The 18,851-nt window shown below is 38.8% G+C and overlaps 1 protein-coding gene across 2 annotated transcripts; it reads left to right on the top strand.

Annotated features, from left to right (window-relative positions):
- The first annotated feature begins 962 nt into the window (after window positions 1–962).
- On the top strand, window positions 963–17,262 carry plod1a (procollagen-lysine, 2-oxoglutarate 5-dioxygenase 1a). Of its 2 annotated transcripts, none has more exons than XM_017705801.2 (19): window positions 963–1,209; window positions 2,653–2,744; window positions 2,961–3,094; window positions 3,211–3,374; window positions 3,827–3,939; window positions 4,111–4,174; window positions 5,916–6,013; window positions 6,136–6,237; window positions 7,880–8,011; window positions 8,645–8,766; window positions 8,947–9,051; window positions 9,375–9,500; window positions 10,829–10,970; window positions 11,483–11,596; window positions 11,684–11,749; window positions 11,944–12,048; window positions 12,350–12,496; window positions 13,714–13,839; window positions 16,556–17,262. In XM_017705801.2, exons 1-19 carry the CDS (start codon window positions 1,116–1,118, stop codon window positions 16,709–16,711), a joined length of 2,202 nt encoding a protein of 733 aa, XP_017561290.1. In that variant the 5' UTR covers window positions 963–1,115; the 3' UTR covers window positions 16,712–17,262. The 2 variants fall into 2 exon arrangements, with proteins under 2 accessions (XP_017561290.1, XP_017561289.1); XM_017705800.2 differs by lacking the exon at window positions 13,714–13,839 and adding an exon at window positions 14,058–14,183 and having other exon boundaries at window positions 965–1,209.
- Window positions 17,263–18,851: the final 1,589 nt, after the last annotated feature.

Raw genomic sequence — 18,851 nt, 5'->3', positions numbered from 1 at the left:
AACTTCTCACAGTGAAATGCTGATGTAAATCTCCTCTTTTCTCCTAAGGGAGTTTAGGAGAAAAAATGCAGAAATCAGTCATCTGTCATTAATATAATACTGATGTATCCTTTATTTCTCCAAGACAATCTTAAGAGATATTTTTTTTCCTCTGGGCCCAGCTGACACTTGGCATTGCACATTTTGATCTTAGGCTTCTGTTGAGCTACTTGGCTACTGAAACCCATTTCATGAAGATCCCAACAGAGTTCATATGCTGATGTTGCTTTCAAAGGCAGTTTGGAACTGGTAGTGAGTGATGAAACAAAGGACATGTGGTTTCTACTCACTGTACAGCAATCCACAGTAGTGTGGTCTGTCGCTGTGTGACTGAGCTGTTGTTGCTCTAAGATGCTTCCATTTCACTATAATAGCACTTACAGCTGACTGGGGCAGATCTAGCAGGTTAGAATTTCAGAAACTGACTTGTGGCAAAAGTGGCTTCCTGTGACAGTGTCCTGTTTAAAGTTACTGAGCTCTTCAGTACGACCCATTCTACTGCCGATGCCTGTCTATGGAGATTGCTATGTCTGTCTATGGCTATGTGTTTGATTTTATACACTTAGCAATGGTTGTGACTGAAACACATAAACTTAGCATTTAGGAGGGGTGTCCACATACTTTTGGCAATAAAGTCAACATGATAAGTGGACCTGATAAAATGTAGATATGCAGAAATACCTTAAAACGTGACCAGTGTATGTTACTGAAGGACTGTCTACGTGCCGTTGAACAGCACACAATGTAATTTGAGGATTTATAACATAGTTAATTATAAAGCAGTAAAATATTATTCTTAACTATTCATTTTAAATCACTTAAAAGCCACTTTGGTTCCTCTCCACCCACTGCTCGCTGTCTGTGCTATGTGGCCAATCGTGAATACAGCCCGTGGTTGAGGAGGCAGTGGCCTCTGCTTGTGGAAGGGTGGGAAGAAGAGGAAGACTGGGCAGGCTGTGTTTATAGGGGGGGGCTGTATATAACTAACTTAAGCTAACTTTTATTCGAAAGGCCTGCCGCACTTCTGCACGTACACATTATCCTGGGAGTGTAGTAGCGGAGAGCGGCGACCCAAGATGAAGACTGAAACGCTAACCCTTCTGTTAGGGCTGTTAGGTTTGACTGCATTTCCCCCGCTACGCTGTGAGCCGAAGGGATCCATTCCTGAGGGTAAGGCAGAGAGGATTTACTGCAGCTGAGCTGCTCCGAACATAGCTTCAGATAGCCTCGAGCTAACGAAACGACACTGTAACTCTTGATTTTGGCTGAAATACACAGTCTTACGCGGCTATGAGCTTTACTCGCTGTGGTGACAGTCGGAATCAAAGTTGCTCTACCGACTGTCGACCGTCTCCAGGCCGCTGACGTGGAGGCTGCATGCCGATGTGTAGCGGCGATTTCACTGCGAGTCCGGCTCTGCAAACACGTTAGCTGTTCCCTGGCGTTTGATAAACGCTACTAACGTTATTTAGATAACCTTAGAATGTATAACCAAGGGACAAAACCCGTTAAGCCACTCAGTTTCGGTTAAAACAGAAAGAGCGTCTTACATCCAGCGAAGTATCGCCGGTAAATCACGGGCTTTCTGGAATATTCCACCAATTTTTCATCCGCGTTTTGCCGTTACTTTTTCTTGGTGAGGGAAGAGTACGTTAGCGTTATCACATTTGTAGTGAAATATTTGAGGCAAAACATCGGCTTTCTGCTTCATTTTGGTCTATTTACTCGCTGTATTTGGTCTATTTTTTCCTTACGTTATCGTCTTGACAGAAGGAATATGGTTATCTCATATTTAGCGAATAGTCTGAGGTAAAACACCGTCTTTATGGCTCATTTTAGCATCTGGGCTAACTTAACGTTTTCGCCTTAATAGAGTGAAATACGCCGTGTTTAGTGGATCGTCTGAGACAACAGTCAGTTCTGTTTCTTGGCCTTATTGGCGGTTCCTTCCCAACTTTAAAGCCTTCCGGTGTCTCATTTAGTGAAAAATCTTAAGCAAGACACTTTCGGGTTTTCATCCTTATATTTTGCAACCCTGGATAAGAATATGAAACTAATGCTGACCCCGGACTCTGCGAAGTTGTAAGATCCGCTTTCCTTCTCGGTGCTGTTTCCATTTTTGAAGACGTGAGAGCTGCAAAATTACGACTAATGCAGATTTTGCCTGCAAAGCCAGTGAATGTAGGGTTCTTCTGCACTAGCTACAACAAATAGGTTGTTTATTTGCTTATTTCTTCCAAGCAACCTGGCGGTTTTTTTTGTTTGGTTTTTTTTTGGAGGAAACCGGTCCAAATGCCGAGGAAAAAAGTGGGGATGTGTGGTGTCCCCATTATGCACACTCTGTGAAGCACGTAGGCTGATGGGCTGTCTGACCCAAAGTTTCATCCCAGGATGGGACAATGAAGCTCTTCATAACTACTGCTGCTCTTGTAGTTCAGAAATATAATAAAAAAGGCTCATGGAAGGATTTCCAAGGTTTATTTAAAAGCCGTACTGAAGAAAGGATAGACAGATGCAGCGAATAATAGAAGTCTTCAGCAGTACAGCTGTTTAACTACTGTAACACTGATACTGACAATTTGCTTTTTTTATTTTGTGCCCCCCCCAACACAGGAAAACTTCTAGTATTGACTGTAGCTACAAAAGAAACCGATGGATTCAAGAGGTTCATGAGATCTGCACGACACTTTAATTACACAGTTAAGGTACAGAAACTCAAACTTATGTTCAGTGTTCCTTCAGCTTAAAGACAGTGGACAAGTTATTAAAGCATGCCATTGTCTTTAACCAGAGTGGCAGTTCATTCCTTTAACAATGCATATTGTGTGGTCCCTCTAAGACCATGCACCTATGTGGTAGTAGCTTCTTTTCTGCGTCTTTTTACAGGTGTTTGTTAATCTCTCCCTTTTTCCGTTTTGCAGGTTCTTGGGAGAGGGGAAAAATGGAACGGTGGGGATTACATTTCAGCACCGGGAGGTGGACAGAAAGTACGTCTGCTGAAATCCGCCCTGGCCGACATAAAAGAGGAAGACAAGATCATTCTCTTCATTGAGAGGTAGCTGCTGTTTAGTATCACAATGTTTTTTTATGTTTGTTTTATGGTGATAATACGTACGTATATCTATTAAAGCTGTAGTCAACGGTTTAATAAAGTCAATTTATTGCCTCTAGCTACGATGTGATCTTCTCCTCGGGTCCGAAAGAGCTGCTCAAGAAGTTCCAGCAGACTAAACACAAGGTGGTCTTCTCTGCTGAGACCCTCATTTGGCCAGATCGTCATCTAGAGGACAAGCACCCACATGTCAGAGAGGGGAAGAGGTTTCTTGGAGCAGGAGGCATGTGTACCAAAACAGTTATCCTAATAGTGTTGTAGCCATTTGCTTATTAGTTTATTGCCCATTAGCTTGCTGCCTATTTATCTACTCAGCAAGATAGGTCAATATCATTCTCTTCTAAAGTCCTGTACCTTGACATTTACATGCATATAGGTTAACATGATCAAATCTGCTAATAGAATGTCTTCATGTAGATTTAAACCAATGTTTAGATTTAGAGAAAACACTAGTTTTCTCATTTAGATTTTATCACATGGTTTAGAGCTGATGTAAGAAGTTAACATGCTTACAGGCATTTGCTTCTTCATGTTTTATAGTTAATGATTATATCAGATGTTTGATGATGAGCATCACAGAGACCGGAAATTCTAAGACAAGGTCACGATGTTCTGCTGGCAGACTATTGTTTCTTTTTCTGGTTCTTACAGTGGCTCTTCCTTTTCTCTATGCAGGCTTCATTGGCTACGTTCCTAACCTTAAAAAGATGGTCTCAGATTGGTCAGGTGAAGATAATGACAGTGATCAGCTTTTTTACACCAAACTATACATCAACCCAGAAAAAAGGGTGAGTACTTATTTCACGATTGTTCTAGTTTATTCCCTATGTTGTTTAAAGGCAAAGACTTGTTGGCACTTGGTTTGTCAATTATATGACGATGTTGACATTCCTCTCTATTTTTTAATGAGGCATTGGTGTGGTGTTGTGAAGTTTTGTTCCCTCTCATTTTCTCTGTAGAAATCTATAAATATAACCCTGGACAGCAAGTGCAGATTGTTCCAGAACCTCCATGGAGCACTTGGTGAGTGTGTCATTTTGTGTTCTTTCCACTGTGTAGAGAGAGCAGAGTTTCACTACAGACTCTCAAAGGCCTGAGCCTTTATTGGAGAATCAAAGTTACTGACATCAGCTTTCTGTTGCATTAAGCTTTCTTTATTCCATGAACTTTAAAGTGCAGCATCAGTGCCATTATTGCACCCTATAAAAACCTGTTTAGTGACCCTGTTGAGAGGACCTGGTAAAAGAACCTTCCAGCTCTCCGGAAACTTCCCTTTTAATGAGGATTTAGCTTTGGTGTGTCTTTATTGGAAAGGTGGAGGGTTGAACTGATGATTACTCTCGTATGGGCCCTGGCATCTTATTTTCAGAGCAGGAGCCTCTTCCCTGCAGGGCCGCTAACTACAGTGTTGGCTTTGGGCCAAGCTGCTGTGAGCCCTTTTTTTTTTCTGGCCATCTACTTGCCTCAGGAACTGGAATGTAAGAGTCAACTGTAAGATGTGCTTGTGCACACGTAGGCCAGCTGGGGGAGTTAGGGGCAGCAGCTTTCTGCACTATACCCAGGTGTTGGATAAAGCTGCCTCAGTGGGGTGATAAAAGAACACTGCTGGGTTCTCTGAAGAGCTGAGCTCTCTCACACTAATGCAACTGAGTTTTGTAAATGATGTATGGTTTTGGGGCTGGATTCACAAAAGCTTGCAGCAGGACAAATTCATGAAATATTCAAGAAAGGAATACTAAGGAATACTCTTACATGCAGTTCACAAAATAAAAATTACAGATGTTATCTTAAGACAGTCTACATTATTTTCATAAGGAATCCATCGGTTTATTCGTCATGTAGTGTTATTGATAGCAGCTTATCACAGTCAGATGTATTTTGAGTAAGTCTTAGCCGTGATTCACTTAGTGCCTAAATGTAAAATGGAAATGAAGGGAACAGATGGACAAAACTTTAGTAAACAGGAAGTGGATGTGATAATAGTGTAATAATGTGTAGTAAGCTCACATTAACTACAGAGTCTGAAAAGTTAAGTACAACTTTGTTAGTTGTAACACACCTACGTGCGTGTTTCAGCAGAGTCTTGAGTCTCTTGCCATTTTAGAGACTTACCTTATCAACACTTTCTGTCAAGACAAATGCCAGGATTTTGTATGATTAAGAAAATATTTCCCTTTTTTAAGAATAGCACTTTGAAGCGTAGTCATTTCCCTTAACTTTTTGAAGCCTGAAGTTAAGAAAGAGAGCATTTACATACATTATTTTATAACATATTATTTTATTACTTACCACTTTTGTGAATCTGACCCCTGGTCTATCAGCAAGTTAACAAATACATAGAAGCTTTGTTTGAACATTCAGTTAACTGAAGCTTCTTGCTGTGTTCATTTCCTGATGGTATTTGTGATAGCCAGTGTTTACTGTGGAGGAATTCAAACAATTGCCATTGGATCACTAGTGCTAAAAAAAGTTCAATGAAGTTCTATAAATGTTAAAACTTTTAAGAAGTGGATCATTTGCACACTGTTCTTATGCTTTGCCAATAGTTTAAAAATGCTCGGATCAAGTTCAGATGGTATTTCCAGGCACATAATGGAGATCTGTGTTCAGATAGCTGTAAAAATAGGCAGGAAATAGTGTGGTATAAAGAGGTGTTCTCAGGTTTTCTAGGTCATTTAACAAAAAGATTACAACGGATTATAAAGTCACTAGATAACTGCTTTGAATGCTGTGAACATTAATTGCGTATTCCTCTCATGAGCAGATGAAGTGGTGTTGAAATTTGAGGACGGAAGGGTGCGAGCCAGAAATGTGTTGTATGACACTCTGCCTGTTATTGTGCATGGCAATGGGCCCACAAAGGTAGGCAGCTATTTCCTTACATTTGTTTATGAATGTGAGATCTAAAGACAGTGTGTCTATAAAAAAAATATAAACATATAAGGTGACACTTTCATGAGTACCTTTTCTATATTGTTTTTTAGCTTCAGATCAATTACCTTGGGAACTATATCTCAAATGTGTGGACATTTGAGACTGGCTGCACAGTTTGCAATGAAGACATGCGTCCACTTTCAGGCCTCAAGGTGGGTTCATTTTTATACAAAATGATCAATAATTTTAGTTTAGCTGTCATCTACCCGGACTAGATTTGCATTTAAATTGCCTGCTGCTGAACAAGGTATAAGAAAAGTGTGTTTATGTATAGGCCTATGCATTGTTTATGCATTGCTCTCTCATGCAGCTACAAAGCAAAGGGACAATTTCAGAAAGGCCACCAGTTAAATTTTGCCTGTGCTGTTTGTTTATTTAGTTCCACAATGTTTTATTCTTTCATAAACAGAAATGCTTGTGTGATCTGACTGATGCACATGGACAGATCTATGTATAAACACAGGTGCAGTACAAAATGTGCCTTGATGTGACCGCAGTATAACCTTAATGCATCTGAGGTTAATTGTATATTTACTAAACCACAGGTCAAAAGGAAGTGAAATGGTGTAGCCCTTAATGAGCTCTAGACAAAGGAGAAAAATAAAATTCAGTGATAAATTGATGAAGCAGTGTGTAACGAGGAGCGAGGTAGCGGACGCATGTGCGGAGGTAAGCGACTTTTATTGAGGGCAAATCCAAAATCAGGGTCTTAGCGGTCCAGGGTCAAAGAGCCAAAACGAACAGATCGAGTTTTTGACATTACAAACAGCTGGTTTACGGCAAACAACACCAACGGGACGAGAACACGACGACCAGCGAGAACAAAGGGCAAACACAGGGCTTAAATACACAGGGGCAACAAGCGACAGGTGAAAACAATCAGGGGCGGAGTTACAAAACCAAAACACAAACACATGGACAGGACTGGGAGGGGCCAATCGTGACACAGTGTTAATGAACAAAGCTGTTTCATCAAAACATCCAACAAGGGTGTAATTGTTGTTCACCTAAAATAAATAAATACATAAATAAACAAACAGAATTTGGGAAACAGTAACTTGGACTTTATTATGACTGCATCAAGATACATTTTATACTGTCATATACGTAAGTAAGACACACATTTTCTAAGCTGCATATCCTTTTGGGTCGCAGGAAGATAAAAAACACCATGGTCTAAATATAAAATAGTAGCCCAGTTATTAGAACAGTGAATGTTCATTGAACAGTTTTGTGTATGAAGGTTACAAAAAGGAATTTAGTTGTGACAGCGGTATTTTTTCACTAGTAATCCGTCTTTGGCTGTTAAGCAGAGTGGTTATGTTTTTTAATGTGAGAGAGCACAGTTCCAGCCCAGTGCAGCAAAGCACTTGTTATTTGTGATGGTATATTAATGATTTTATGTGTTTATTATGGAAAGTCATCATGATAATGATAAAAAAAACTACAGTTTACTGTGCAGCTCTATTTGCACTTGTGGCTCCATCTAGCTGCTGTGTCTGTTTCCATGTGTCTGCCATCATAAATTTTCACCAGGTTTTAAAAGACAGAGAAAAATCCATGCAGAACCGGCTGCTGCTCGTTGCCACACTTCCAGTGTTTCCATCCATTGTTTGATTCTCCCACTTGATTCCATGCACATGGCCCATAGACTGTACATTTAGGCTTGTTTGCTAGTTTTGTACATAACACATGGGCAGAATACTACTGGCAGTTGCATGGTGAGTTGGGGAGAACAGTTGGTCTCAACACAAAGCTACACACTCTGAATGCTGATCTTCTTGTGACCTACAGGAAAGCGAGTATCCAGGGGTAGTCATTGGTGTCTTCATTCAGCAGCCCACTCCCTTCGTATCTGTGTTCTTTGAGCGCCTGCTCAATCTCCAGTACCCCAAAAATCGCCTCAAGCTCTTCATTTACAATCAGGTGAGACATTAGGGTAAATCAATTCTAATCCTATTTTAAACAAACTTCTGGATTTGTGCTGTAACAGCTTGTTTGGAGTAAAACAGCTGCGTTAACGAGAACAGCGAGAAGCAAATAGAATGCTTGCTACCCAGTTACTGTTTAAGACTTGGACAAACATTAGTCCAGTGATACCATTTGAGATACCATCAACTAGAGCATGGTTGATATAGTATGTGCATGTATGTGATGTTCCATCCATTAAAAATCAATACCAGACCAGTCACGTTTATATTTGTATAAAGTGACTCGTCTGACATACATTTTTCTCTGTGAATCTATATAAACTGATGGTTTACTCATGTTGTAAGGGTAAATGATGCACAGATGCTATCATTGTACAGTGAGCTGTATATATAGTCTATTAGCAGAGATGCCGCTCAGTGTGCTAAGCTCTGCATTGATTGTCTGATAGGAGTGGCTGCCCATGAGAGCTTGGCCAACATTCTCCTCTCAACCTCTGTCTTTACTGTGCCCAATGTGAGCCTTAGAACTGAGTCAGCATTCTTAATGATGTTGTTATTATTACTAATGGATAATTATTGTAAGAATGTATTAAAGTATAGCAATGTACTTTTGTATTATCTTTTCCAGGAACCACACCATGACCAGCACATCCGTTCATTTCTAGAGAACCATGAAGCAGACTACCAGGCTGTGAAGCTGATTGGTCCAGATGAGGATGTAGATCCTATAACATCACGCAATCTGGGCTTGTAAGTTTTTAATGGTTAAATATCACTGATTTTAGGGATGGAAAAGTACAAATTCACATAAGTATTACTTAAAAATCATTTTATTTGTTACCTTTTTGAGTTACTGAACATCTCAATTGTTGTCCCTCTGTTTGCTAAGCTTGGAATGTTAAGATAGTTGTCTTTCTGTTTTTCTGGCAGTGACATGTGTCGAGATGACATTGACTGCGAATACTTCTTCAGTGTGGACGTAGAAGTGGTCTTGAAGAATGACGAAACGCTTAAGATACTAATTGAGCTTAACAAGTAAGCAAGATCTTTTCTTTTTTGTGATGGATCTACTGTTAAAGCTTTAAAGTAGTTGCTTATAGAAATCAGTAGAATTTATACCCTTTGTCTATTAAAGCCACATGCATTTTTAATGTACTGTCATCATGGTAAGTACTGGGAATTTTAATTGAATAGCCTGTATTTCTAAACAGGAAAGTACTCGAACTGGTGTCCATTTTGTAGTTGTACAACAAAAAGGATTTTCTAAACCAGGACTGTGCCACTAAAGCATAGACTTCATAGGCTGCATGTGTAAACTTGATGCCATAAAATTGCCTCTCTTATTTCAAATTTCTCAGGCCTTTCATAGCACCAATGTTGACCAAGCCTGGCCGGCTGTGGACTAATTTCTGGGGAGCCCTTAGTGCAGATGGGTACTATGCCAGGTCAGAGGACTATGTGGATATTGTCCAGGGACGCAGAGTGTAAGTCACAGTTGAATCTATTTACATTTATTTACTTTTTTCCTGTATCATTTGGAAGTGTCAAAATGCTTTGTAGATAAAAAGAGATCACCTCTATTGCACTTCTATTTTTCTTTCTGAAAATTGTTCAGAACCCGATTCATTTTTGTCCTGTGTACATTTTTCTCCAGAATATCACTGGATCCTTTGAATTACGAGGTTGTTAAAGAGTTGTAATACTAATATTGCTACAAGCAAGCTGAAGCTACTGCACGTCAATTTTATGTCATTAAGCTACATGAAAGTAAGGCAGGCTATGGTGGCGTTCTGACGAGTTGTCCTACCGTAGTGCATATTTATATGTATGCCTCTAAATAAAGCTTGGCAGTAAAGAGGTGAGATATTTGTACAGAGGTGAACTGTTTCACAAGTTTTCTTGTGTTTTATTGCACTTTCTTAAAACTAGGGGCTCAGCTAGGAATTCAAGCAGATAAAGTGGACAGACATGTCGGATGGATGCCATTATTGATTGGAACATTTTGTTTTCCTTATTTAAAGACTTTAGTTTGATTTTCATTTTTGTCAGAAGGAAGTCGTTATTACTGAAAACAGCCAAGTGCATGAATTGACTTCATTAAGCCGTCAAGACAGGCTGTTGTTTTAATTTCATGTTCATGATTGTTCATGATACAGGCGTTGGGTGAATTTGATTTGAGCAAAGATTACTTGCATCAATTCAGAGAATTCAGAATGGGCACTGGTTGTTTCAAGTCTCGAGTCACTGTCAGTAGTTACCTCAGTGTATGCGTATGAAGACTATTCATCTGCATGCAAGGATTAATGCCTGTTCCAAAAAAGGTGTGACTAAATCATGTGCTGAGAAAAGCTGAAAGCACCAGTTCAACCCGTGGAAAAATTAGTCCTATATAATCAGTATATGGTATAATATTGTGTTTGTGATAACATTGCTGCATATTGTGTTTGGACAAACATGAATTTGACACTGTTAAAGACTGGAGTGTATTATTTTGACCAAACTTGTTTATGTGTGTTGCATGCTGTGCAGTCCTTTATTTATCCACAGACCCACAGAAATGTACAGGGGTATGTGGGAATTAGTCAGGATACACACAGCAAACAATAAAATATTTAGACCTTTCTCTTGATGGCTTTTTCACATATTGCAAGCCTTGGTGATCTCGCTACTGTAAATTTTACGTTTTTTTTTTTTTTACAGTTTTTGTTTAATGTTGCAATAACAGTTAACAAACAAAATATTGTGCAGCCCTATTGTATAATGTTTTTTTGTTAAGTTTGACTGCTAAATAATTTTTCTGGTTCCTCTCCAGGGGGATATGGAATGTTCCATATGTATCTCAGGTGTATCTGGTAAGTGCAGACGTTCTGAGGAGTGAACTAAAAGCTGATGACCTCTTCCATTCTGCTACGCTCGACGCAGATATGGCCTTCTGCTCCAAAGTGCGAGACCAGGTCAGTGGAACCGCTGACTGAAAAATGGAATTCTCTTAATCTATAGTCCATTTAATAAAATAGGTCTCTTCCTTGTTGCATGACGGTACTTTGGGAGGGTAAGAAATGCTACTAAAGTTCTATGATGCATATGAAATCAAATATTGCATGAACTCTCACTCTGTAGATGATATAAGCACATCGTATAACTTGGATTTGATGCTACATCTTAGTGTTGGGCCCTGTCAAATTCCTACTATGTGGTCCCTTTATTGAGTGTGTTACTTGCTGACCACTAATTATGGGTAATGTGCATTACAGCATCGTAATTATTTATGCAAGATTAGTAGCTCTTATATAAAAAGTATGTACCTTGATAGTTATTTCCAGAAGTCAGTGACACAGCAATCAGATTAATATATAGCAATTTAATATATCCAGTACTTAAGGAAATTTGTCAGCAAAGAATCCAGACATTTAAAACAGTTAGTGACTATTTCTTAATTCATGTCTGTTTTTTTTTTTTCTTTAAGGGAGTTTTCATGTTTGTAACAAACATGCATACTTTTGGCCGAGTCCTAAGTACAGAAAACTACCAGATGAATCACCTGCACAATGATCTATGGCAGATCTTTGAAAACCCTGTGGTACGCAGAAATGCTACATTTACCAAATAGATAATTGTTGTATGACTTTCTTCATTGTTAACCTGTTACTTCGTTATTTTGTAATAGGACTGGGAAGAGCGATACATTCATGAGAATTACTCAAAAATTATGAAGGACAATATAGTAGAAACTGTAAGTACTGGCTTTAAACAATTTGATTAATCAAATTATGGGTGGAATAACGTTTTTGTAAATTTATGTGCTTTTTAAAGTTTGAAATGTGTTCACCAAAGCAGTTTCAGCCAAGTACAAATACTGCTCTTTAAAAAAAGGCTAGATAAGCCTCTGTTTAAAAGAGTAACATGTATTAACATGTTTTCATGCAGCCATGTCCCGATGTATACTGGTTCCCTGTTTTCACTGAAGTAGCCTGCAAACATCTTGTCGAAGAAATGGAAAATTTTGGCCAATGGTCAGGAGGTGGCAATGTGGTATGTATTAAAGACACATTTGTCCTGAAGCTGCAATGTGACCAATGTGAGATTGCTTGGAACTGACAACAGCTATGTCTGCCAGTGTTTTGATTTTTTCTTTTACTTTGATGGCCAAAATGTTGATCTGAATATTTGCCTACAAAATATTCCCTGGAATTGATCTTGGTAATTGATATTGTATAATGTATATTGATTAAAAAAGATGCCATTGTATCTGCAAATCAACCTGTTAGTGTCGAAATGACTTTGTGTATTACATGTTTCTTTCAACATGCTTTTTTTGTTTTTTGTCTTGTAGGACAATAGAATCCAGGGTGGATATGAAAATGTTCCCACAATTGATATTCACATGAATCAGATAAACTATGAAAAAGAGTGGCACAAATTCCTCTTGGAGTATATTGCACCCGTCACAGAGAAAATGTTTCCTGGGTACTACACAAGGGTAAGCCCCCTTTACTTGTGTATTCTTTTAGAAGACAGAATATTTATTTTTCTGTTGAGCATATTTTCTCAATTTGCTGTTTCTCAAACCATAATGTCAATATTTTCTAAAATCTGCTTTGGATAAATTGGCTGTTATTTATAAAACTTGCTCTAAAAGTTCATCTCTCTTGCAGTATGAATGTATGAAATTACAGACAGTTTTGATATTCTTTCCTTTGACCTTTAGTCGTTTTTGGCTGACCAAACAGTTGGTTAGTTATAGTGTGAACAAATTTGAGCATAATAGTTTCACAGCCTTAAAATATTTGACTTGCAGTCAAATAAATAAAGTCATTAGAAATTAAATGAGTACTATCAGTAATAACAAGGGCTTAGAAAATTTTGTGGCCAATACCGATTTTACACAGCCAACAGAAATGTACATTTTTTAAAAATTATTTTTATACTTTCTTAGTTTTAGTTAAGTACTAATTTCAGGTTAGTCTGTGTTGTTGTGTAGTTAAATAAAGAGACACGTATTTGCACGTATTTGTAACAGTTTAACAAAATCCAAAAGACCACAGTGCAGCTCATGAGCTTACTGAAAGCTTTTGTTTCATTGGCTTGATATTACAGCACCTGCGTGAATCATGGTGTGTTTAATTAAATTATATGTGTTAGATTATATTTTAAGGCTAAATAGGGGCATCATTTGAATATGTATTAGCAACCATTTTAATTCTTTTTTTTATACATGGGGTAAAAAAACAACAAATAAAATACAATTTTATGCTATAAAAACATTTGTAATATACTGACTTATGCTTCTTTAAAAAAAAAAGAATACGTCAGAAATGAATGCATTACTTTTATACTGCTGTATTGAAAATGTATTGTAGTGTAGTGTAAAGATCGCCAGAACCCTACTGCGATTCACTTGTTCTGAGACAGAAAAGCAAAGATGTCTGAACATTGAGGTGACACTGTATGGAGGTTAATAAGTACAGGGTGAGTCAAAAGTCACAGGACACCATTTTAGTTTAGTTTATTTTTTATGCTGTCACAAGCCTCCATGATGCGGTGCTGAAGGTGGTGTTTGTTGCGGATACACACTTTGTTTGAGATGACCCCAGAGACAAAATAAAATAAAATGGTGTTCTGTGGCTTTAGACTCGCCAAACCTAAATAATCATAGTTCCGTTAGATTTGACTCACCTGCGTCTCTTTTCTCATCAGTGTACCTCCTACCTCAACTTTGTAGTGAGGTATAAACCTGACGAGCAGCCCTCACTTGCCCCACATCATGATGCGTCCACTTTTACTATTAACATAGCTCTCAACAGCAGAGGCATTGACTATCAGGTAAATGGGTGCTCAGCTCAAAGGTGAAGCTTCAGAAAAAAAGACCAAAGATGCTGTGGCAGTGCTTCTGACGCAGGGAGTCTACCTTATTTCTCTTCTTTTCTCTCCTCACCCACCTTCTCGCAGGATGCCTGATGTGCAGGCTGCCCTCTTGTGTCTTAGTCGTGAATGCTGCATGACCTCCTTTGCCTCTCTTTGTGTCTTTTCTCTCCTTGCAGGCTCAGTTTGATTTGGCGTTTGTAGTTAGATATAAGCCCGATGAACAGCCCTTTTTAAGGCCGCATCATGATGCCTCTACATTTACTATAAATATCGCTCTCAATCAAGTCGGAATTGACTATGAGGTGAGTTTTTCAACTGGCTACTGTTTTGGATTTAGCAGCTTTCATTGGTCATCAACCTTGTTGTTGGTTCTTTTGCGGTGACTGAATATAGATTTTAGTTGGTAGCGTGGGAACTGTTTATCAAATGTTAAGGGACAGTTTACAAACACACTGGCAGTGTGCGGTAACCATAAATTTTCCTAACGTTTGATTGACATGTAAAAAGTCATTGAGTGTTTTGATGTGAAATGGTTCATTATGAAGAAACTTGCTGATATTTTTACAGTGGAGGTGATGGGAACCAGGGGTCTACAATGCAAAAGTATCCATTTTATTTACTATCCAAAGCAACCAGTGAACCTACAAGTCTTCTGGATTTTATGTACCATTTTGATATCTGCAAAATAGCAGTAAATTGGGCACCCTGCATGTACGTCTCTGCCATTGGTATTGTCATGCCTTTGACCGTCTCTGACGGAGGACTGGATGCAATCTCCCAGATCGCTCTGGGAGATCACATAACAGAGGGGAACTCGGACTCCATCTTAGCGGACTCCAACACCCAGAATGCTACGGAGGATCACATGACTCTGAGATGGTCCTATCAGAGATCGCAAGTTAGTAGACCCCCGGACTACTAACTGCACCTGTACCTAGTTACATTGAGGAAGCGCTAGTGTGTATATAAGCACAGGCTTATCATTTGAACGTTGCGAGGTATTGTATCCATGCAATCACTGAGTGGTCTACTTTGGTTCTGTTTGCCTTACCCGTGTATCGGGTATTGCCCCTTTTGGATTTCTCTGACATGTTGCCTATTAAACCCGCTTATCCGCTTATCCTCAAGCGTCTGGTCGCCTCATCACAGGTATTATTTTAAAAATGCTTTTTAGGTCAATACCATGTCTTGAGCATCAGGCAGTGAATTCATAACCATTTTGTGTACTAACTTATGAGGTAGCTTTTATGAGCCATTAATTTGTTAAGATGTCTGCCCCATCTTTACAACTGTGACCAAGTCTGACTTTCCTAGGATGAAGCATTTCACATCAGGCCATTCAGAATGACTTTGTTTACATCTTAACCATTGAATTATGCAGGAATTTTGAGATACTGGTGGAGGTTTGCAAATTGCACTCTTACAAAAGCCTGTTTTGTGATAATGATTAGCAAGCAATGTGTTATGCAGCCTTAATATGCAGTGTATGACAGTAAACCTGAGAACATTGATGTATATTGATAGAATGAGTCCTACTTGTAGATTACAGTGACTGCTGAGCAAAAACTTCATCCAGCAATGCTACATGTTTAGGTGTGTGACTGGCTAAAAAAAATTAACACTTCTTTCTGAGCTGGTGGCATTATGTGTTTTCACTGCTTCTTCATTTAGGGTTTAACAAGTATTCTTGGCACATAGACTTAAAATTGCTTCCACAGGAAACATGCATTTCTGTTGTTGCATTGCTTTTGTCTCTTCCTTTCCATGTTTGTAGGTTAAAACCTGAATAGCTTGTAACCTACTGCTTTGAGTATGTTCTGTCAATTATTTAAGCATTCTGCATCAGTGAAACACAGAAGTCACCTGGTTTGCTTTATAAGTAGTAGTTTTTCATTTAAATGTTGCTAGTGCATAAAAAAATACATTATATGTATGCAGTACATATTTATTACAGCACAATGTAGTAAACAGTCTCCATATAGATTTGAACACATTTGAATGTAGATGTTTAAATGTGTAAATGCACAAAACACTACAAAGTTGGACTAGTTCATTGTAAGTATGAATTCTATGGTGGATAATAATATAATGTAACAAATATTTGTTGCTGCGGGTTTTTATTGCAAAAAAGCAGGAACACACCTGATCAGTTTAAAGGCTGAGACTAATTTAACTGTTTAAACAAGTGAAATCAGGTGTGCTCTTCTTGTCTGGAATGAAAACCTGCACCCACACCGGCCCTTTGTGGATAAGATTGGACACCCCTGTTCTACAGAGAGGGAACATCTGCACATTATTCACTGAGCTTTAACTTATTGGGAAAATAAGACACAAACTTTGACCTTAGACACATTTTATATTTTATGTTTCATGTATGTATTAAATTTAGCAAATAACAGTAATTGGGCATTATTTGTACAATATAATTTGCTATTTCATGAAAATATGAAACATATTTGTGTTTATAATGAAGTAGTCCAAGTTTAATTTGCTTAATACACATGCACACACACACACACACACACACATCTGCAGGTTGTCAATATATTGCTGGGGCTCTTATAAATGTGGCCAACCTGGGAAATCAGTAGACAGTCACAACATAATGTCATAATGTTCATCACTTGAGCAAAGAAACTCATTCTCGTGCCTTCTCATCCATTTTCCTGTTCAGGGTGGCGGCTGCCGATTTCTCAGGTACAACTGTTCCATACGGGCCCCCAGGAAAGGCTGGGCTCTCATGCACCCGGGCCGCTTAACACACTACCACGAGGGCCTCCCCACCACGGCAGGTGTCAGATACATTGCTGTCTCATTTGTGGACCCTTGAGTTAATCTCAAATGGAACCCCTTTACTTTAGATAAAAAATACACGAAGGTTAGTATCTGATATGAGTGTTAAAGGAGGATCAGAAAGACAATCACTTTGACTTTGTGTTGAAAATCGCTGAAAGATTTGATAGAGTCTGTGCCTTACATTTCCATTATGTTTTAATGTTACAGACAAAACTATAATTAGACGGCCAACTGTTGAACTCAGGCGTACTTCAAAAGCAGTTGAGGCAGATACAGTGTGTACCTCCTTTTGAAAGAAATTGCTATCTTTATTTATTGATCCACTTCCAAAGCAGTCATGCCAAAGTTTTTATATAGATATCAGTAATATGAACGTTGCTTGGTCCTTGGCCAGTTTTTTTGTAAAATTTAGTCTTGGATGACCAGATCATACATCAGGCTACTGTTGCTACTTTTTAGAAATGGGCTGATGTGTATTTTGTTCTTCAGTGCTCTATTAAGTCATCTGTGGCATTTGTTTTTATCTTACGGTTTTATTTGTCTTATGGTTTTTGTCAATAAACGTTACTGTTTTGAGTACTTGGAGCTTTTTTGTTGTCAATTTTTATTATATGAACATTTTTAGAATGATTTAAAACTGATATTCTTCACTTTGAGATGTACTATATTATAATTGGATAGTTAGCAATTTTGTAGAGTTCTTAAAGATGTCAGTGGACAATGGACAGACTGTAGATGTTAGTAATTTAGGGGTTGTTGTTAATCTTTGATCTTGCGATGGAAGAGATTCAAGAGACCAGGTTTTGCAGAAATAATGATCGTTTAATTAAAAAAAGAGCGCTCAGTATACCTGCCTTAGTCTCACCCCAATTTGAACAGCAGCTCAGACACACAGCTTTTATGCTATACAACTGACCCCCCCACCCCCAATAGAGTCATACAGAACAGAGTGGGACATTTGAATCCTGTCGTAAATACCTTTCCATATTCTGCCCCAGGACATCCTCCTTGAGGGTGTTGTGAGACCATTTGGTGTAATCGTTCAAACCACGAGAACAGAAATGCAGGCGGCTTCTTAAACCCTTAGGCATTAATACTGTTTAACAATGAATAACAAAGCAAAGCAAGGTAAACACACACACACACACACACACATTTTCTAAGCTACTTCTCCCTCAGGGTCGCGGGAAGGTAAACAAAACTAGAAAATAAATCAAAATAAATTAACTTATGAGAGGGTTAATGAAAATGATTAGCTTGAGAAATTATATCCAATCCAGCACATTTTGATGGAACTGACTGAAGAGGAGAGAGGAGAGCAATTGGTTAACTCTGTTCTGAATAGGCAATCCTCCAACAGGAGTTCAGCAATTATTCACATTTAAAATATACTTTTCCACTCAATAGGATGTGATTGACTAAAATGACTTAAAGTGATAACATAATGGTGGTCCTGATCTAATGTTGACATCCTATCTGGCCTGCAGTGTGACCAGGAACTGCTAAATGAAGGGTTTGAAGGCAGCCCTATGTATCGAGACAAACAGAGACAAATATCTGCACCATATTTGCTCACATTCCTCTGTGAGAGGCTGGATTGTGAGCCAAACTCATTGGAGGAGAGATCCTACAGCAGTGAGGAGAAAATCAACAGGAGCCATTTAGTGTGTGATCTGTTTTTAACACTAGGTGGCACATTTATGCACAATGAAATTCAGTTTCAGCTGATGCTTCTATGAGTGTTTTGGAAAGTAAGGTGCAGTCAGTGCAGTCCTGGAATAGTTCCTTCATCGCTTCATTATTAAAGACATCCATCAGTAAAGGAGAACCATATGACATTATTTCTCATTGAATGCCTCCTGAAAGGCATGTGTGTACCACTTCCCTGGCCCAATATTTGCTCTGTTAGGAAGAAAAGAGCTAAAGTACACCCAAGTACAACTTTAATGGCAAACACGGCCTCTTCTCTAGCGCTGCCCTGCTGTTATGGCCACTGGCTGGGGACTGAGCTCATTTCTGTGACCACCACAGAATGCAGGCTTAGATGCAGGCTTAGTGAAAGGAATAGTGGGGACGGTCTGATTTCCTCTTGAGTTTGGCATTCAAACTAATGTAAATATCATCACCTAGGGGGGCTCACAGGACAAAAGTGAAGACTCTGGCTTGCGGGTAAA

The sequence above is a fragment of the Pygocentrus nattereri genome, chromosome 29 (genome assembly GCF_015220715.1).
Source record: "Pygocentrus nattereri isolate fPygNat1 chromosome 29, fPygNat1.pri, whole genome shotgun sequence".
Lineage (NCBI taxonomy): Eukaryota > Metazoa > Chordata > Actinopteri > Characiformes > Serrasalmidae > Pygocentrus > Pygocentrus nattereri.
The sequence above is the reverse complement of the archived record's forward strand: the minus strand, read 5'-3'. Positions and strand labels throughout refer to the sequence as shown.